Source organism: Bipolaris zeicola, assembly GCF_000523435.1.
Source record: "Bipolaris zeicola 26-R-13 unplaced genomic scaffold scaffold_20, whole genome shotgun sequence".
Classification (NCBI taxonomy): Eukaryota; Fungi; Ascomycota; class Dothideomycetes; order Pleosporales; family Pleosporaceae; genus Bipolaris; species Bipolaris zeicola.
In genome coordinates this window covers 1-19,735 of record NW_006912069.1, presented here as the reverse complement: position 1 = coordinate 19,735, position 19,735 = coordinate 1, and the positions used below count along the sequence as shown (strand labels likewise).

At 49.5% G+C, this 19,735-nt stretch overlaps 10 protein-coding genes across 10 annotated transcripts; 5 read left to right on the top strand and 5 right to left on the bottom strand.

Moving 5' to 3' along the window:
• Positions 1-166: 166 nt before the first annotated feature.
• On the top strand, positions 167-1,225 carry COCCADRAFT_87203 (uncharacterized protein; the record flags this gene model as incomplete). The annotated part of the gene is made up of 5 exons (XM_007710662.1): positions 167-248; positions 305-319; positions 390-442; positions 496-1,067; positions 1,129-1,225. 5 exons carry the CDS (start codon positions 167-169, stop codon positions 1,223-1,225), a joined length of 819 nt encoding a protein of 272 aa, XP_007708852.1.
• A 606-nt stretch (positions 1,226-1,831) lies between these two features.
• COCCADRAFT_2121 (glycoside hydrolase family 47 protein) lies at positions 1,832-4,047 on the bottom strand (the record flags this gene model as incomplete). Its single annotated transcript, XM_007710614.1, has 2 exons — positions 1,832-2,035; positions 2,125-4,047. The coding sequence occupies 2 exons, from the start codon at positions 4,045-4,047 to the stop codon at positions 1,832-1,834; spliced, it is 2,127 nt and encodes a 708-aa protein (XP_007708804.1).
• Positions 4,048-5,049: 1,002 nt separating this feature from the next.
• COCCADRAFT_2120 (uncharacterized protein) lies at positions 5,050-5,506 on the bottom strand (the record flags this gene model as incomplete). The annotated part of the gene is made up of 3 exons (XM_007710613.1): positions 5,050-5,105; positions 5,165-5,293; positions 5,443-5,506. 3 exons carry the CDS (start codon positions 5,504-5,506, stop codon positions 5,050-5,052), a joined length of 249 nt encoding a protein of 82 aa, XP_007708803.1.
• Positions 5,507-5,830: 324 nt separating this feature from the next.
• COCCADRAFT_87137 (uncharacterized protein) lies at positions 5,831-6,367 on the top strand (the record flags this gene model as incomplete). The annotated part of the gene is made up of 4 exons (XM_007710661.1): positions 5,831-5,866; positions 5,952-6,045; positions 6,113-6,159; positions 6,269-6,367. 4 exons carry the CDS (start codon positions 5,831-5,833, stop codon positions 6,365-6,367), a joined length of 276 nt encoding a protein of 91 aa, XP_007708851.1.
• Positions 6,368-6,744: 377 nt separating this feature from the next.
• Positions 6,745-8,279, bottom strand: COCCADRAFT_33810 (uncharacterized protein; the record flags this gene model as incomplete). Its single annotated transcript, XM_007710646.1, has 5 exons — positions 6,745-7,096; positions 7,264-7,316; positions 7,396-7,418; positions 7,472-8,048; positions 8,100-8,279. The coding sequence occupies 5 exons, from the start codon at positions 8,277-8,279 to the stop codon at positions 6,745-6,747; spliced, it is 1,185 nt and encodes a 394-aa protein (XP_007708836.1).
• A 428-nt stretch (positions 8,280-8,707) lies between these two features.
• Positions 8,708-8,962, bottom strand: COCCADRAFT_87139 (uncharacterized protein; the record flags this gene model as incomplete). Its single annotated transcript, XM_007710660.1, has 1 exon — positions 8,708-8,962. A coding segment is annotated over one exon (255 nt), but the record flags the coding sequence as incomplete, so codon positions are not given.
• Positions 8,963-9,132: 170 nt separating this feature from the next.
• COCCADRAFT_33809 (uncharacterized protein) lies at positions 9,133-10,531 on the top strand (the record flags this gene model as incomplete). Its single annotated transcript, XM_007710645.1, has 5 exons — positions 9,133-9,165; positions 9,243-9,300; positions 9,356-9,430; positions 9,491-10,394; positions 10,447-10,531. 5 exons carry the CDS (start codon positions 9,133-9,135, stop codon positions 10,529-10,531), a joined length of 1,155 nt encoding a protein of 384 aa, XP_007708835.1.
• A 314-nt stretch (positions 10,532-10,845) lies between these two features.
• Positions 10,846-11,747, bottom strand: COCCADRAFT_87188 (uncharacterized protein; the record flags this gene model as incomplete). Its single annotated transcript, XM_007710659.1, has 2 exons — positions 10,846-11,665; positions 11,725-11,747. The coding sequence occupies 2 exons, from the start codon at positions 11,745-11,747 to the stop codon at positions 10,846-10,848; spliced, it is 843 nt and encodes a 280-aa protein (XP_007708849.1).
• Positions 11,748-12,053: 306 nt separating this feature from the next.
• Positions 12,054-12,924, top strand: COCCADRAFT_2115 (uncharacterized protein; the record flags this gene model as incomplete). The annotated part of the gene is made up of 3 exons (XM_007710612.1): positions 12,054-12,123; positions 12,196-12,429; positions 12,485-12,924. The coding sequence occupies 3 exons, from the start codon at positions 12,054-12,056 to the stop codon at positions 12,922-12,924; spliced, it is 744 nt and encodes a 247-aa protein (XP_007708802.1).
• A 2,348-nt stretch (positions 12,925-15,272) lies between these two features.
• COCCADRAFT_33806 (uncharacterized protein) lies at positions 15,273-18,475 on the top strand (the record flags this gene model as incomplete). The annotated part of the gene is made up of 7 exons (XM_007710644.1): positions 15,273-15,392; positions 15,445-15,750; positions 15,801-15,998; positions 16,047-16,396; positions 16,446-16,719; positions 16,842-17,592; positions 17,640-18,475. 7 exons carry the CDS (start codon positions 15,273-15,275, stop codon positions 18,473-18,475), a joined length of 2,835 nt encoding a protein of 944 aa, XP_007708834.1.
• Positions 18,476-19,735: the final 1,260 nt, after the last annotated feature.

The window sequence follows — 19,735 nt, the reverse complement described above, 5'->3', positions numbered from 1 at the left end:
ACAGGCATCTGGTATTTCCACCTACCGTATTTCCCAGAGGTCTGGCCTGTTGTTATAATATCGTCCCTGTCGCCTGCAGCCTTGGATTGGGTACCCACCGCGATCGCACCGCACCGCACCGCACACCACACCTCCTCTACAAACCACCGCGGCAGTGCGTGCCAACATGCACGGCTCCTTCTCAAGAATCAAAGACAAGGCGAGGCGGCGTTTGGGAGATCCCAGCCCGGATGAGGCCTATCTTTCATGTGAGTCATGATCACCGTAATGGCACAGAGAGCGACGACTGACTGAACGTACGCAGACTACGACGTGAGGGGTGTGTGCGTCATCTGTTCCTTGACTTGCGCATAGAACGACCAAGCCGACAACAATACTGACGAGCGTAGTAACACGAGCGGATCTTGATAGTATCAAGACCAATGACTGGCTCACCGACAATGTGGGCATACACTTCTACTGTCCAAACAGCTGCTGTGACTAACCCCCCTGCAGGCAATTGCCTTTTGGCAGGAATACCTCGAACGCGAAGAGCTTATCAACTACCCCAAAGCCTCCATCGTCCTCCTACGCCCCTCCATGTCCTACATGCTCATGCAAGCCGCAGAGCCCCTCGCCCTCAAGGAAGCTCTGCCGAATTTCAGCCACACTACACATGTCTTCCTACCCATAAACGACAACGTGGATGTCACGCAGGCAGAAGGCGGGTCCCATTGGTCTCTGCTGCTGGTGTCAATCATTGACGGCGTTTCCTTCCACTACGATTCCATGAGCCAGGCAAACGAGCGCGAGGCACGGAGCACGACCATGAAGCTGGAGCAATTGCTTGGGAAGAGACTGAGATTTATACCCATGGGAGACAGTCCCCAGCAGGAGAATGGAAGTGATTGCGGAGTTTTTGTCTGTGTTCTCATGCGCCACTTGTTGCTCAAGAGGCTGCTTAGAGCGGATGCGAGCACCAAAGTGAGCATGAGTATGCGGGACGCCCATATCAATGCCAAGGATGGGCGGAAGACGATGCTAAAGGTGATTGAGGAAAGGAGAGATGAGGGGAAGCGGAGACGCTCGTAAGTCCTAACAAGACATAAGGAATGTTGAGACTACGAAACTAATATTTCGGTTGCTTAGAGGTAGCCACTCGCCCTTTAGGAACCAATCGTCAAACTCGAAGAGTCCTCCACGCATTGGCGAAGAGCAATCGCAATCACAATCCCAGGAGCGTTAAGAGAGACCTCACTTTTATCGAAAACACCACACCCACGACATATATCATACCGCTATCTACATCCTGTTGACACTATACTGGCTAGGACACGTCCTAGTAGTTTGCCGGAGAGACGGCTTCACATATCGAACTTGTTGCAGCTTCAACTATGTCAGCAAGGATATTTTGCACTCATGAGCCGGTCGGTGCGAATTTTAAAAAAAAAGATATGAGTCACGATTTATGAGTTTATGCACTATATGGTAATATTTGTGGAGGAGTGTCAGTACCGGCGTTCATGGTAGATTTACACCATATCTATATACATGTATATAGCATATGAAATGGGAAGGCATCTGCTTTTTCAAATTTTTGCATGCGAAATCATCTCAAACCACCGGACGCAGTGAACATGGAACTATGGGTTCGGATTGTATTCGATACGTAAAAGTACAGGTCAACAAGCACTCATATACGTGTGTGTGTGTGTGTGTGTGTAAATGCTTACAACCCAGAAACGCCCACTGATGCACGTCAGACCACCCCCACCCACACGCTTCGTAGTATCAAAAAGCCGGCAGCCCAAAAGGAAAATAAACAAATAAAAGCGTTTCGATATCCCCACTTCTACGAAGTCTTCTTCTCATCCGCCTTTTGCGGGACGAGATTCCCCTTTTCATCCCTGGGTATACGCTGCCAACCCGTCTTGAACCGCTTCTTGCTCGGATCGAAGCGGGGAAAAGGATGAGCCTCTGTGTTGAAGACGATTTGATCCAGCGGCAAGAGATCATCAGGTGAAAAGAGAAGGTACATGTACTTTAGCGTTTCGGCCTGTGCTTTACATTAGTATTTGTCCCTTTTTTTTAAAAAAAAAAACTTTGGAAAGCAAAAGGGGGGAAAGGCGAGGATGTCAAACTTACCAACCAGAAACTCTCCATGTTATCTCTTGTTGGAGGCGGCACTTTGGTCACATCACCCACACTTGAAAACCCACCGTTGTCAGGCACAATTGTGTGCTTGACGAAGCTCTCGAACATTTCCCAGCCCCACTCTCGATATGTTTCGTCGCCCGTGATGCGCCACATGTACAGCAGCGACTCGACGGTTTCGGGACGCTGCAGGTTATGCGTATCCGCGGGTTTGATATCAAAGTCGCTCTTCCAGCCCTCGCCGTCGGCGACGCTAGTGTCGAGATCGGATTTGGAGGGGAGGATCTCAGTGCGATACATTTTGGGGGGGTCGTCGAGGACGAAGTGGGCGATTTCGGGGGCGAGGCCTGTGGCGGTGACTTTGTACATGCCCATGCAGGTTTTTGTGAGTTCGCGGGCGAGGGTGATGTCTTCTTCTTGTTGCTTGCCCCATGTGGGCAGCTTACGGGCTTCGGCCAGGGTAGCGCCTTCGGTGACGGCTAGGGCGATGGTACCTGGGAGGAAGCAAACGAGATGGTCCATTTTGGGGTGCAGGTTTCCTTCTATGCCATTGGGGCGCTCTGCCAGGACGGTGAAGTGGCTGTGCTTTGTGTAGGTGAGGAGATGCTTCTTTGCGCCTTTGAGAGACTCGTTCCACATTTCTTGGTACACTGGCTCGTGTTTCTGCGTCTGCAGGTATTGCTTAGGGAGGTACTCGTAGTAACTGTCGCCACGGCTGCCCCATCGGATCTCGTTGCCGCGGAACGTGCCTCTGTCTGCGTAGATGAAGATGGGAAGCAGACCATCTTTGGCGCCGAGGTTGTCAACGACTTGCATGACCTTCTCTGCCGAAGTCCAGTATTGTGATTCACCAGTCAGGAAAGCAAGGTACTTCATTTCGAGTTGGAGAGTCGTCGCTTCGGCTGTAGAGGACGCACCTCCATCGGCGTGTGAGGCTTCACCCTTGGAATCCTTGAGAATGACGCTGGCCCAAGGCACACCTGAAGGTGAATCGTATGCGCCCATGAGGCGATCAGCAAGATCCGTTGCCTTCTCCAGGAAGAGATCCTCGTCATTCGCATTCGAAGGCTTCATTCCAGGAAGTAAGTCTTGTAGATAGTGTGCCGACAGCAGACCACCAAGCATGCGAATCGTCGTTTCAAAAGTGTTGACATCCTGCTTCTTGTCGTAGTCCAGAGTCGTGGATATCCATTCACGGGCGTGGTTGTATTCCTTGGTCAGGTTCATGATCATGAGTGTGTCGAGCGCATCTACGATGATCCAACCTAGACCGTTGGGTTCAGCCATGTATCGTCCCTTCTTTGAAACTGGGTGGTACTCGTCATAGCCCCAGCCGTGTTCCTCATATGCGTTCCAACTCAGCAAGAAGGCGTCCTTGACTGCTTGTCTCCGCTTCTCCCAGTCGATTTTGCTCTTCTTTCCTGTAGCACTTCCTCCAATCTTGGAGGCCAGACTCTTCCCTCTGTCCTTCTCATCTTCCGCTAGACTGACGCTTGTGCCTCCACTCGACCATCCGAACCAGTAGAAGAGCCCCAGCACCACCAGCGCTATTAACCCCATTCCCCTCTTGCTCCTCATAAAACCTCTCCTCCCCCTCGGACCACCATATCCGTAAACCTTTCCTGAAGGCTTGTCTTTGTACATTGGCAAGCCCTTTTCGTTCCCTGGAAGCTTATTCCACACATTATCTTCAAACTTGCGTTGCGCGCTCTCGAAATTGGGTACGTTGCGCGGGATGGCGAAGGACATATCGGAGTCCTGGATTGCCTGTTTCGTGGCCTGAACTGCCTGCTTGCCCGATTGCACGGCTTGCGAGGCGGTCTTGTTGGCGGCGTTCTGGAGGATGCTAAAGGCAGAGGGTGTCTTGAAGGTTGCTTTGCTGCGGAGGTTGAATGGATCGCGTGTCGAGTTCATTGGGCGGCGCAACGTGTCTTTTGGCGGTAACAATATGTATTTGAGCGAATTCAATTCATTCGTGAGAATTTGACAGTCCAACCATCTTGCTCCAGACCCTCAATGCATTCGAAAGCTCATATCCTATGTACGAGGTTCCTGGCTCGCCAGGTGTTCACTGCTCACCTCTAATGCAGACAGCTTGGCACGACAGGGGTCCCCTGCAGCTCAGTACCGATGCGGAGCTGAGCGGGAATGCTCCACCTTACCACTGACAGCCTTGTGCAACGAGTTCATGTCAGTGGTAGGACCGTCTTAGAAACATGTAGTCGGGACATGAAATCAGCCACCGCCATTCAAAATCAATCATGAGACAACCAGCCCAAAGGTGCACTAGGTACCTCTCTCCTATATCTTACCTCAGCCGTACTCGGCTTCATTTTCGATTACCCCGTACTCTGCCATATACCTGTGATAATTGGGTCCTTTCGTTGTATTGATATTTGGATGGAGCGAGACGTCGTACTGTAACACTAATGTAGATCAAGATTGCTAGTTGGTGCATCCCACCAGCGTAGATCTGAAGACTCCGATCCATTGTGATGACTACGTCTTCTTCGGTACGCGGATAGACTTTAAGAAGGCTCTATATGAGCGGCTGGAATATCGATAATGTGCAATCCATTTGAACGGATTCATGTATACTCAATGCAAAGCAGTGATAGAGGAAGTCGAAGCGGTTGTGGTATTAGTAGCCATGAAGCCGTATGCTCTACAGTTAGCTGTCCAGCAATAATAACCACATGAACCACCATAATTGTATCAAGCCATGTTTGTGATGTTTTGGAACGATTTTGACATTTTTCATTCCTGGTGGTAACCCAATGTGAAGGGTTCCGTAGTGTCATTGAACAAGGTTTATCCGTTGTGACGCCGTCCGCCCATGCCTTCATGCTTCGTGCGCATCGTGCATTGATGTCCTTGCACACTTCCGTCCTCAGTTCCTCATGCCTTTCGATCCGTTTATGCGGTGCGCTTGCCCTTGGGGTTCTTCTTGCCAACGTCGGAGATGGTAAGACCTGGTACGTGTTAGACGAATAGCCTAGAAGTGAGGGTAATTTCTCTGGGTAGTGCGTACCCGGAGGCAGACTCTGCTTGAGCTTCTCGGCCTTGTCGGTGTCCTTAAGGACAAGGGTGTACAGGTTGGTTGAGCATCGGACCTTGAACTTGATGTTGTTGACCTTCTTGTTCTTCTTTATGCAGGCGGCTACATTTCTGTCAGTCTAGCTCTCTCACATAAAGTAGCCTATACATAAGCATCCTCCCCCGTAGTCGCCGTTGTATTCAATCATCGTGCGAACTCCCTCCTCTTCTTGCGACCGCAGGCCACTCCCATATCGAAATTGGTAGACGTACACTTGGCATCCTTGCGCCTGCAGATCTCGATGAACTGCTTGATGTCGGAAACTTCGGAAGGCATCTTGACGGTAATGTGTCGACGAGTCGTTGGGTTCGGATCGTGAAGTTCGGGAGGTCGACCAAGCAAATTGCGTTGGTTGTTGTGGAGAGAAATTCGCTTGGATGCACGGGCCACCAAGGGGCTGGTCGCAAGCGTTGCTGCATTGGGGTTGGTGGGGTGGCGACGAGTGTGGCGTTTAACACATGTGAGGCGAGGATCAGTGGTGCTGCCTACTACCAGATTCCTACTTAAGGCTCGCAAATCTCCTGCTATATTATCTTTACTAATTTCAGTCAATTGTGAAGTAACACTCTCTGAAAGCTATCGTCACTACCGACCTCCAACATGCCCACTCCCATCGACCGCGCAGTGCAACAACGTGTGAGTTACTCATGGCTATCCTGGCGTCTACTTTACATAGTGGGCCTTCACTGCACCAATCTTATTGTATGCTAAAACTTTCCAGGGACCGTTCTTCGCATTCGCCGCTATAGTTGCAGGCGTTGCAGCATGGAGTATCTGGGGTCAGGATATCTTTCCCAGTCAAGATCCTACTGGTGGTACGTCATCCTCAATGTGGAAGAGATGCATGGATCTGGCAAGGAGTTGGACTAACTTAGACTGCAGATCCAGAAACATGGACCCATGACCAATGCGTTACCTGGCTTCAGCATGTAAGTACTTGCCACTTGTTTTTAGAGAACGCTACTATTGTCACAAAACATCGCTTTGCTTCAAGGTTGCATTCGGCGAGTCACTAGATTCTGGCTAATAATATCGTAGCGAAATCTACATCCCTCTCCCCTAGCGACAACTGCAGAACTGCTGGAGCGGATCAAGGCCAACATGAGGGTGTCTAGAGAGCGAGCATCCGATCAATGAGTGTACAGAGACACTGTGTTGTCTTGTGAGAGCTCTTCCAGACTGTTTTCCGTTTCAAATTGAACCGTAGTGGGTGTACGACTTGATCAATGTCTGGAGCTCACCAATTCCTTGCTTTTTATTGCGGCTGAAATTAGCTTCAAAACTATCGGTTTGTTTCAATATATCTCGAGCTAGCCATCGATCCCAAACATGTGCAATGGCCTCAACGGCCTCGGTTGCCCAGGCCTGTAAGGAAATCCACCGCCCATTCCCTATCATGATACCACTCAAGATGCTGGCTTTTGCTTAAATCCCTGTTCAAATCCCTAAACTGACCTGCCACATTTCAAGCCCAATCAAGATATCTTTGCTTTCCCCATATCACAAAGAGAGTTCTAGGCATCATCTTGGCCATCTTCGAACTCCTGTAGCACTTTCTCAAAGTGGCTGCGACGCTCCACTACTTCTTTGAGTGCTGTCTCCTCCTCCGTTATCGCCTGGTCAATGCGTTCGAGCTCCTCCATCATACGCTGTTCGTAGGGCTCTATCTTTCTCTGGATAGTAGCTAAGGTTTCAGCTTCTTGACGGTGGTTCTTGTGCAACTCTGCAAGCTTCTTGCGGCGTTCGGCAAGTTGACTTTTAAGAGAGTTGGCGTTCAAGGAAGGTGAGGGCGGGAGGACCTTTGGGCGTTTTGCTTCGGGAAGTGTCTCGTTGATAGTGGCGGAGGGACGTTTGTCTCCAGGCTTGCTGGCTGTAGAGATGGTACGTTCAACAACCGAGGTCATTGTTGCTACTGTCTGATCTGCTAGTGGCTCCGGCTTTGTCTTTATAGGGGTGGATGCCTATCAGTAGACGTTAGTAAGATGGGACTCGCTTGCTAGCGCTCCGATGTCTGGGAACACAATCTCTCTCACCTTTGAAAAGGGTCCTTCACTTGTAGCTGGAGTGCGAGGGTGACACTTTGTTTCTGCAACAAGTGGAGGCACAGGCTCCAAAAAAGATAGAACCTGAGCACTGGTTGGTTTCTTGGGGTCGTATACCACAGCTATATCAGACTTTTCGAGTGCTTCTATAGCATGTTCTTAGTAACAGTTCTCCTAGGTAATAAGTGCTCATAGATACCTTTACTACGGTAGTGAAACCGGAATATTGCCCAAGGCTCTTCGCCCGGCCGTGATGAAATCATCTTGTTGTAGTAACTGGCTACTGCTTGTTCGCTGATAGGAGCAGAATCTCTCACTATTTCGAGTCGAGATGTGGGTGCAATCTGCCTGTAGCTTACAATCTGATTGGTCTTCTCATTGCCCTTTTTGGAATTGCCGAGCTTCTGGTTGTCCTCATTGTCGGAAGTCTCACTGCCCTCACTATTGGACGTGTCGTTGTCCTCATTGCCTGGCTTCTGGTTATCCTTGGTGTAATACTGCTTAATACCCTTGACTTCATGAGAGACGCTCATTCTACGCGTGCAGCAGAGTCGAAGCTCCATAGTGCCAATAGTCTCTGGCGAATCCGATTGAGTCGTGGGCATGTCCAAAGTAGACACCACCATCTGGGAATCAATAAATCCGTCCTCGGTCTTGAATAGAAACTTGTCGATCTCGATCTTTTTACCCTTTTGGAATCGTACAGCCCTAGCACCATAGAAGTAGCATTTGCGGTGTATTCCATCCATGAATGCGTCGCACACGATATCCAGTGTCTGCTCAGTTGTGAGAAGGGATCAAGGATGAAGGCCTGATAAGGTACTTACAGTTCCGTTGAATTTTCCATTGAACTTTGGCTTCTGTCCTTCCTCTAAAGGAATATAAGAACATACTGCATGGTCAACCGGATCAACGTATTCTCCATATTCGGGCAGAGGATCGGCATTGCCTTCGATGCAAACACGCATCTCTACACTCCGATCAGAACCCTCTTCTTTGACCTTCATTGTGGATAGGGTGTGTGCTATCGCGATATAGTGTTCCGGTGGTTCTCCTTGTCAGTGGGTCATTAGATGAGGGTGTCAAAAGTGGGGTCAAAAGCAGGATAGAGGTTGGTAATGGTGAAGCCGAAAACAACTATAAGTAAGTGGATAGCTAGGTAAGGCAAGAGCCTCTGAGTCGGGTCATGTCATAGTGAATGGGTGCAGATAGTGCCAAGCCACGCATCGTACTATAGAGGACACGAGTACATCCACCTTCACCTGTACCCGAAAATTCTTATCTTATACTCTCGACTTGGACGGTAGTTTTTGCCCATGGGTTACTAGTAACCCTGTGCACTGGCATAATAAGAGTCTTGCAATAGTAACAAGAGACGAGAAGAAACATGCGGGCAATTGATTGTTGTAAGAAATTGGAATTCGCCGCAAAAACCTCAAAGCAACAACTTGGGACATTTCGAGTTTGGTATAGAGTCGATATAATTATCGGCTGTACTCTGGCATGAATGGACATGGTCGCGTGCGAGGCGAGGACTGTACCACGCTATCACATGCGAAGAGGTTTGCGCGCCCAAAAGTGGGTGACGAAGAGACTCGAGCAGCCAGAGCAGCAAATGCGGTGCTGCAACTTGTTCCATGACGAAAAAGAATCGCGAAAGACTCGAGCAGCAATGGGAGAACGAGGAGCGCCAGGGCCGGAGATATTTGAGACAGCGAGCCGCGGGTTTGAACGGATGCGGTCATTCGCCAAGCGCGGTTTCTTCCTTCGGTTCGGGATGCTTTTTCGGCGAGCGGCAGCTCCAGCCTGTTTCTCTCTACCTCAAATCCCTCACCACCAGCCCTACGCCGCAACTTCACCATGCTGTCGAGGACTTCGCAACGAACAGCGCAGGTACGAGCCCGGCTCTACACGCCCAATTGGGTGTTTTTTGGGTGCGAGGCGACGTCAGTACTAATGCGCTCGTATAGACGCTCCTGCGGGGCGCGAAGCCTGCCTCACGATGGGCGCCCGCCATGGCTACTCGATGTATGAAGCACCCGCCTAGCAGACAGCCAGCATGGAGATTCTGACGCAGTGATAGCAATGGCCACGGTCGGCCAGGACATCTTCAAGCCCACCAAGTTCGGCGGCAAATACACCGTCACCTTGATCCCTGGTACGCGCGATAGCCGCACATGAAACTAGCAAAAAAAGACGTGATATTGAACATGCGCAGGTGATGGTATCGGTGCTGAGGTCTCCGAGTCGGTCAAGGAGATCTTCAAGGCGGACAACGTGCCCATTGAGTGGGAGCAGGTCGACGTCTCTGGTGTCGACTCTGGTAACGTCCACTCTGAGGAGCTCCTCCGCGAGTCGATTGCATCGCTCAAGCGCAACAAGCTTGGTCTCAAGGGTATCCTCCACACTCCCGTCGAGCGCTCCGGCCACCGCTCCTTCAACGTCGCTCTCCGCCAGGAGCTCGACATCTATGCCTCCATTGTCCTCCTCAAGAACATCCCTGGCTACGAGACGCGCCACAAGGATATCGACTTCTGCATCATCCGTGAGAACACCGAGGGCGAGTACTCTGGTCTCGAGCACCAGTCCGTCTCGGGCGTCGTCGAGTCGCTCAAGATCATCACCCGCGAGAAGTCTGAGCGCATTGCCAAGTTCGCCTTTGCCTTTGCCCTTGCCAACAACCGCAAGAAGGTCACCTGCATCCACAAGGCCAACATCATGAAGCTTGCCGATGGTCTGTTCCGCAACACCGTCAAGAGGGTTGGTGAGGACTACCCCACGCTCGAGACCAACGACATGATTGTCGACAACGCCTCCATGCAGTGCGTCTCGAGGCCTCAACAATTCGATGTTATGGTGATGCCAAACTTGTACGGAGGTATCCTGTCCAACATTGGTGCTGGTCTTGTCGGTGGCCCCGGTATCGTCCCTGGCTGCAACATGGGCCGCAACGTCGCCGTCTTCGAGCCCGGTTGCCGTCACGTCGGTCTCGACATCAAGGGCAAGGACCAGGCTAACCCTACTGCTTTGATCCTGTCCGCCGCCATGATGCTGCGCCACATTGGTCTTGATGACCACGCCAACCGCATCTCGCAGTCCGTCTACAAGGTCATTGCTGATGGGTGAGTTATCTGAACAAAACACAAAAAGAGCATTGAAACTGACAATCATTAGTACTGCCCGCACAAGGGATATGGGCGGCAACACCACCACCCACGAGTTCACTCGCGCCGTCCTGAACCAGATGGAGAAGGCTTAAATTGACTACCACATCCTTGATGTTTGCCAAGTTTTGAGCTAGCGCGATGATACAGTCATATCTAGACCTCGGCTTATGTTGGCTTGAAGCTGGCAATGCCATTGGTTACAGAAGAAACATATTTCATTGACGATTAGACGCGATGGGACCTGTACAACTGCAAGCCGAAATGTGCATAGAGCTGTACTTGTAGGTGGTATATAGCATGCTACATGATTCAATTGACCATTCTTATACCCTTGTGAACGAAATGCAGAAAAAACCCTCAGACCCTAAACTCCGTGCTATGCATGACCTCGTGATGTCGTGGGTATCTAGAATTGGATTCTCCTCTTTCTGCCAGTGTACTTGGACGAGGACTTGACCACCTTGCCTTGCTTTTCCATCTTTTCCTTTTTCTTCATGATGTAGGCCTTGCTGCCCTTTCTCTCCTCGCCCCTCTTCATGCCCTTTGCTTTTCTTCGTGCATCTTCAACATCGACGCCCTCCATGCCCCTCACTACACCCGTGATGTCGCCGTCGGTAGCTCCTCCGCCGACTGTCAGCACGAGGTATGTCTTTGCGTTCTTAGTGCCCATGTCGTCCTCCAGCAGACCTGCACCAAAGCCCGCTTTGATGGCCGCCTGGGCCACCATTTTCTTCTGGGTATCGTTCTTGGGATAGAACTGGCAGACTGCTCTGCCGCCCCTCTTCAAAGAAGCATACAGCTGGTTGAAGAATCTCGATAGTCTTCCTGTGGGGCTCTCTTCACTCGTCTCGGCATTGCATAGCCATTGTACTGCACTGATGCTGATTGCTGCATCAAAGGTTCCCGGCCGGAAGGGCACACCCTGCCCCGCATCCGCCAGCAGCAAGTCACCCTCGACCTCCTTCTCTAAGGCCACACCCAGCATTGATGCGCTGATATCGTAGCCGATCCATACATGGGGGCCTCCTGGTGTTCCTTGCTCGGCCGTTTGCGACAAGATTTCGCCCGAGAGACCAGAACCACAGCCGACGTCGAGAATCATCGAAGGCGAGGATAGCGCGAGGAGGGACAGGGCGCGGTGGGTCATTGTGGATTGAATCTTCTGGATTCGCGACGAGGTTGTGTACTTGCGCGATTCGATGTCATTATAAAAGAGGTCGGGCGGTCTACAGGATTTCTGTTAATTGTGCGTCGCATGGCTGAGCTTTTGCGTGGGAAAGCGTACAGAATATCTTCGGGGCGCGACATGATTGCGGATTTTCTGGCTCAGAAACAGCCTGTGGCGAGCGATTAATTCAGATTTTCGATAATTCCGGGCTATGCGACGGTATACAAGACTGCGCAGAGCCAGAGGGGAGGAATCGTGAGTTATCGCGGAATGCAAAAGCCAAGAGTTCGACAACTTTTTGGTGTTCAACCCCCACACTTCGGCGCGGATCCTCGGCTTTCTCCGCTAGCCCTTGATGCCACCTTTGGACTGACCTCATCGTGCGGCTGCCTTACTTCCCGATCTTTTCAATACTCCAGATACTTTTCCAGAGGCCGCCTTTTACCATGTGGATATTACCGTTGCTTGGATATGTTGGCCTCATATTGGGGTTTGCCTTCTTGACGCTGGCAATAGGTACTTGATTCCACCATCAAGAGCCGATTGGTGGCGCTACGTACGAATATGAGAGCTAATGATTCAATGTAGCTTCTGGGCTTTACTACCTTTCCGAGCTCGTGGAAGAGCATACTGTACTGGCAAAGAAACTTCTATATCGTCTCATCTATGGAGTTGTTGGCGTTCAGTTTCTCCTACTTGTCGTCGACAAGTTCCCCGTCGGGCTAAGTCTGTTGAGCATTGTGTCGCACGGCATATATGCCCAGAACCTTAGACGCTTCCCAGTCGTCAAGCTCACCGACCCGTTATTCTTACTGTCCTGCGGTATGCGAAATTCCATACAAAGAACTGCATTAGACATCAAGCTGACTGACTCTAGCGCTCGTCATTGTAAATCATTACCTTTGGTTCCGTCATTTCAGTGCTCCGCCTGCCAACTCCTATTCTTCATATCCTTACGCACGCGACACGAATATTCCTACATTTACCGAGATCGCTGCATACTTTGGGCTATGCGTCTGGCTCGTTCCCTTCGCTCTTTTCGTTTCCCTATCTGCTGGCGAGAACGTTTTGCCCTCAATGGGCTCCGAGTACGCGACCGGCGATGGAAGCAGTTATATCAACCCAGGAAAAGCGCCCGATTCGTATGGAAGTGGTTCGGGCGTTGGAGTGAGTGGAATGCAGGGAAAGAGACGGGCGAGGAGTGGGACGAATGCGGGAATGGCAAAAGCCGTTGTCACTGGTGTCAAGGAGTGGGTTGGGGAAACTGGAGAAGTCATGGGATTTTGGAAGGGCGAGAGAACGAGACCCACTTTCTAAGAGCCTGGCCTCGTTTGCGGTGTATGAATGTACGAGTAATGTATGTATGTTATGATGCATAAGTCCCTGTTAGGCGGGCTATTCCTATACTTACCTCTCTTACATATAATCGCGAGAAGTGGATTGGACATCTAGACCCCTATACGGCTAGAACTCTACACAATGTAAAATTTGAATTCTTTGTCTGTTGTTTACCTCATGTTCTATCTATGCGTAGAGAGAAGACACCTAAACACGTCACGTGAAAGTCCCTGGCCCTCCAGCCTTCTCATCTCTTGTCAAAGAGAGATCCCTTCTTGTCACTTCTAACATAGTAGTCACGTAATAGGTAGAGTTGGTTATGGTTTTAGCCCTGTAAGCGGCTCGCTATACTCTGAATTTAGTAAAGATGTCTATAGCAATTATTCCTCTTGGAATGCCCGTCAAATCAAGAGAATATGTCTCTGATATCTTCCACAACAAGGTCGGGCGCGCTCTCTGCTGGAAAGTGCGCTCCCCTATCATGCCGCGCAAAATACGTCACGCTCGCTGTACGTTCGACCCATTCGCGGAGCTTTGAAAAAAAATAGAGATAGAGAGGGGAGATAGAAATTACCGCATAGTTTAGACTCGCTAGTACGGGATAATGATTGCTCCCACCAAATTGCAAAACACTCGTCGGCACAGTCTTATTCTGGGCAGGTACAAAATTTGGGCCCTTGAACATTCCCTTGTATGCACGAATGTTTCTGTACAATCCCGGAATATAAAGCATCAGTGTTCGTGTTATGATTTCTGTCTCGGTACAGTTCTGATCGCCGATCTGGTACAGGATTTGATAGATCCATGACATGGCTCCAACCGGACTGTCGGTCAGCGCATGCGCAAGAGCCAAGGGGAGTGTCAACTGCATCCGGGAGTAGCCAGAATACTCTTTGGCGTAAGCAGTGATTGAAGTGCTAAACGCAGTTTCTTCCGCCGTTGTTGCATGAGGCTGGCGAATACGGCAGCGTGTGCAGAGGCGTCGAAACCAGGTGCCGTGGGTGCAGGAGAGAAGCCAAAGCCTGGGAGATCGGGGGCGACAATGTGTAAAGCAGGGAAACTTTCGTTTGGGGGATTTGGGAGGTTGGGGATGACCTTTTCCCATTCTAGGCTTGTAGATGGCCAGCCGTGAAACATGTGCAGAGGGATGACGTTGTCCCTTTCACTGCGCCGATGGATGAAATGGATGTCTTGCGAGTGATTGTACTTGGTACTAACTTGGGGAATTGTAATCGTGAAATGTGGGAAATTCGAATTGATACGATCTTGTTCTGCAAACCAGTCGTAGTCCTCTGCCCAGTATTTGGCAAGTGGAACTATACAATACACATAGACAAAGTTATTAAGCAATACACAAGCTACAATTCTAATTGAATTATACCACGATTGTCGCAGTATTTATAGTATGCTAGCTATCTGAAAGAAGTATAGATTAGTTGTTGAAATTCAGGGTTGTTATGAGAAAGGGATGCCAAACTCCGTTAAAAATCGTCCAGAAGCTGAGGTATAAGAAATCGTGCTAGCTTGTTAGTAAAACGAGATAGTTTTCCATCTTACTCGGTATTATATATCTATGTTTCCTATACAGGGCTTTGCTTGTGGAGACCTTGGAGCCAAGAATCGGACCCGAACATGTCACGTGCACGGGTCTTAGTATGCATCGCCTTTGTATTCTGCCAGCGGTGCGCTGTTGCTATCACAATGCTTTGCTCAAGGTTCGTCTCGTATAAAACGATATCAGAGAATTATCACTGCAGGTGGATATTGTATGCTACATAGTTTACATAATGCACTCCTGTTCAACCACTGGCCTTATGTAACCGTGCAAACTCATACAACTACTACCTTTCTTGCACCACCCTTGACCAAGGACCGATGCGCCAAGACTATGGGTTAGTATTCGCAGCTGTCTCATAGCGCAGGGCAAGTAGTTGCATTTCAAGGGATTGCAACTATATCATAGTAGAGTCCCATATGTCACATACCATTCGCTGTACAGTGTATTATTTTGCAACATAGTGTTAGTAGATGATTCTCAACCTTGCTACTGTTATGCGATTCGGGCGAGGCCACAGCGATGGCGGAGAGAAGTAGGTGCGACATGCAATTGAGGATGCTCGTGTGTCTGTAAGTAGACGGGGCGTTGTGGAGCCGAAACTCGCCTGCGACTGCCGACCCAATGTCCGCTTTCGTCTTTTTCCGTCAATATACCACCAGCGCACATACTACAACCATTACACTAATAACTTGATTGCTAGCCTCAACATCACTAACCAGCATTACAGTCGCTTTGGCACCATCCGCTTGCGCTTCCGGTCGCCGGCATCATGGCGTGCAACAGCTGGGATAAATTGTGTAAGGCGCAGCGCGACTACCCAAAAGCCAAGTTTGCAGACTCGTTTGTTCAAAAGTCCCTTAAGAAAAGCCCCAAGAACCCGTTTCTGCTGGTAGGCAAATTCATCAACGCAATAGCGTCATTAACAGCTGATCTATTGCTAGGCTTGGAAAGCGGACATCTCACTGCAACTCACCCAAGATCCAAAGAATGTGGTTCTCCAAATACAGCAGGCATGGCAGCAGCCTGGACCCTACGATATCCGGCTCCTAGCATATCTCTACAGACTATTTGCCGAGGCGATGCGACGAAGCAGCACTGCCAACTCTTGCATCAGTGGGCTCGGCAATGAGAACTCCAAGGTTTGGCTTAGCGCTTCGAAAACACTGAGCCCTCAGGAACGGCAAGAGTTATGGTCTACGCTTGGCAAAGCTGCATGGCGCGAAGAATGCTGGGAAGACTTTCGCTTCGTATGACGGCGCTTCTCGGTTGATCATCATAAATTGCTAACAGTCTTTAGGCTGTCGTTCAATACACCAAGGAGCTCAAAGACATCTCCGCATCTGCACCAATGAAGAAGCATGCCCACTTCACACAAATACTCGCAACACAACTTGCAGCCGAGCAACAGCTCCAGATACCCGGCGCTGACCTCAAGTCCAAGATACAATTTGACCTAGCACGTAGGCTAATGAAACAAGCATACGAAGCGTCTCCAGTCAGTAACACTCGCTATAAGAAAGCACAACATGCTGATCTGCTCTAGGACGAGCCAATTGCGTGTAAAGACATCCGGGATCTACGCTTCATGGGTGAGATTTTCGCGCGACAAGGTAAATGTGATGAGCTCATAGAGCTCTGGAACAACCCACCTACTACTTTGAAAGATCTCATGACGACGCACAAAGCCGACTTACAGATCATGAGAATCAGACTCTCAAGGGAGACCAACAATTGGTCTCTTGTTGAGAGCGAATCACTGGCTAGGATTGAAAATGCGATATCACAAATGATCGAGAATCCAGACTCCAAGGCGCTGTGGGAACTCTGTGCTTGGAACATGGATTTATGGACAGATTGGCTAGCAGCAGTTCGAATAAATCGGTCCAGAGATGAGTAAGTTTCTTTTTGTGCTATTTTTGCTCTAACTTATTTGATCTTCTAGGGCTGTCCGCATTGTTTCTGATATCCTACACCGTGCCTTTGGAACAGAACTACGAACCAACGATCGTGCGATGAGTTTGACATACATGAAACTCCGTCATTTCGTCGGAGTCCCAATAGCAGACGACTGCTTGACGTATTGGAAGAACCACTCGACACTCATCAGCTGTTTCGCAGACATGCGCCCATTTTTGGAAACATTGCATAGCGGCAATGGTCTTGGAGGTAAACTGCATTTTTTCCGAACCTTGACGACAGACGCATCGTCGCAAACGGTATGTTTTCTGATTCTTCTGTTTTTTGGGACATCCGAAAACCTCTGGGCTGTACCCTGTTACTTCTTCGCATGACAAAACGTTCAGAGAGCCAAGCTTATATCTTACTAACGGCACAATAGGAGGAATACACAGACGAAAAATGGGACATACACTCACAGAACATCCTGAAGATTAATCATCTAATAACATCCTCGGTGGCGGACCGATATTGGAAAGGCGACAAAACAACGATTGTTAAGTACATCTTTGACGAGGCGTGTAAATCGTCCGGCCTCTACGAGCCCAGCTCCTCGGCAGGATTCCTTGCTGTTTATTCCCTCCTACGGATGCATCACGTCGCCATGCGCTACGACGAATCTCAACATCCTTTTGAGAATACGCCAAACTCTCGGCTCCTCTTACAAGCTGCAATGCTCGCACGCCACCTAGTCGCTTGTGACAAAGAAAAGCAAGACCGACCGCGCGCATTACTTGCTGCCCGGCTACACCTGAACCTAGGTCTTGGAAAGTCTGCTTTCCAGATGTACAACTACACTAAGTGCAAGGAGATGTTGGTTCACACTATCTCTCCATACGTCTTGTCTCGCCTCTCAATAACACATCCGTTCGGTGCCAAAGGCTACCAAGGCTTCTCAGCAGAAGAAGAACTCGGGAAGGCCATTGGTACCATGGAGAGGATGGAGTCCAAGACGGATGACACGATATACCCAGATCTCAAAACGATCCCATGGGATCAATCCATCGGTCTATTGTCTCTGAAGAGGAAATTCAAATCAAGCTTAACAAAACACATATGCAATCTGGAGCGCCGTCGTCTAGCGCGACTGAAGGGCGAATCAGTTGATCAGCTGCCTGTTCTAGACCGGCAGAGTAAGTACAATAGCTCATTGAGTTATTCCGTACTAAACAAAATACAGGTTTCCGGAATATTGTCGACAATGTGGACAAATCTGTCTTTCCCGACTTTGACGATACACAATCTTCTGGTCCATTGCCATATATCATGCCCAACATGATTCCCAATCTTCCATGGCTCATAGAAAGCTATTCGATCTGGGAGGCTAGCAGCAGAGTGCTACACAAGGAGACGCAAACGTGGGAAAACCTAGGCTTGTTGGTAGATGACATTGCTACCCCCAAAGAAGGCCATGGAGTCGAAGCGAATACAACCCCAGCGGAATCAAGAGCTGAAAAATCGTGGCTTTGCATCAATACGGTTGTTGAGGTCATGGCTGGTCAAGCAGATGCGAAGTTACTCCCCGGTAATCTCACAAAGCTGTCAGAAGAGCTTCACGCAACGCGTCTAGCGATGGAGAAGCTGCGCATGCCCAATAATACCAAGTTGAAGCCTGAGGATGAGCCCACGATGTTTCACGAAAACATGCTCATATCGTGCTACACCAAGCTGGAGATTCTCCGCGCACTTACTAGAATGGACGATCAACTCCGTGAGAAGGTGGTCAGTCCGAAAAGCACCCACCCGCTCAAGTCTAAGCTACCAAAGAACTGGGTTAGCGAAGTTGAGTACGAAACAAAGCTATGCTATGATGCGATACGTGATGTGGTCCATAGCTACATCAACCTAATCGAGAAGAAGGGTGCAGCTGCAATCAAGGCACAGGTACGGTGGGGCGAGACAGGCGAAGCACTGAAACCAATTCTCAGCGATTCAGATGTTGAAGCATATGCATTGGAATACGTTGACAGCGCGCTGCACGCTTGGAAGGGGGTGCTACAGGTCAAACTCAGGTAGCGTGCATCCACTCGTAGCGGAACAACACCTGTAACGGAACAACCTCTAGGTAGTTGAACATCAAAGCAATAAAACTTGTTCAGATAGTTCTAGATTTATCTATCCTTTCAACAAGATTTCATCTTTGACATATTCTTAACTCTCTGAATAGCCGAGAAAGTAAAATCCAATTGTGCTGGCGCCTTATAGCCGGTCTGGCGACAGATAGTTTTCTATCGCTGCTGGTCACCACATCTACTGAGCACCGCAACAAAGCTTGTGGTAGTATCGCGATGTCTGGGTAGCCTTACCTAGGCGAAGGAGCCCATCAGGAATCGCAATATCGTCATTTTTCGCCTTAAGGCTGAAATTAACGTTGATTTGATGCAGAGTACTTATCTGCCGATCAACCAATCAGAGTAAGCAAAGGGACGACGCCCGACGCCACAGCAAGTGATGTTATCTAGTTAACGTGCGGGATCAGTAAGCTGGAAAGATCAGTAAGCTGAACGCCCCACCCAACCTGACGCGACGCTCTCCACAACCACCACCATGCCGCGACAACAACGTTCTATATAGACTTCTCGTGAAGGCAGAATAAGCCTTGCTATCGCGTCTTATTGTAATAATCTAAAACAATCTATTCGTGCTCTCGCAGTAGCGTACAACGTGCCAAAGTCGACGCTCCAACGACGTCTTCATGGTATCCAGGCGCGATCAGAGACAGCCTCTGTCAACCGCAAGCTATCGCTAATTGAAGAGCAGTCTCTCGTGCAGTGGATCCTAGAGCTTAACTAACGTAGTTTTCCACCCCATATTATCGACGTACGACGAATGGCAGACGCGTTACTTATAGCGCGTGGCTAAGATCCGCCTCCACCACCTATAGGTAAGAAATGGGTATCGCGCTTTATCTAGAGCTAGTCTGAACTTTAGACAAAGTAGACTAGAAGATTTAATAGCTAGCGCGCCTCCTACGAAGATCCTACTATAATTATAGCGTAGTTTAAGCTAGTAGAGGAGACGCGATAGACGTACGGCATTCTTAACTAGGATATCTATAACTTTAACGAGACTAGATTTACGATAGGTGTCGCTGCAACGTTAAAAGTAGTTACTAGCGCTAATAGAGTGGGTAGAGCGGTCGTAGTACAGCTAGGTAATCGCGAGTGGGTGACAGTAATCGAGTGTATTGGCGCGTCTGGCTGGTGTCTTCCATGTTACAAGTAACAAGAAGGATTCTCTCTTTGACGCGGGGTGACGAGGTTGAAGGCCAACCAC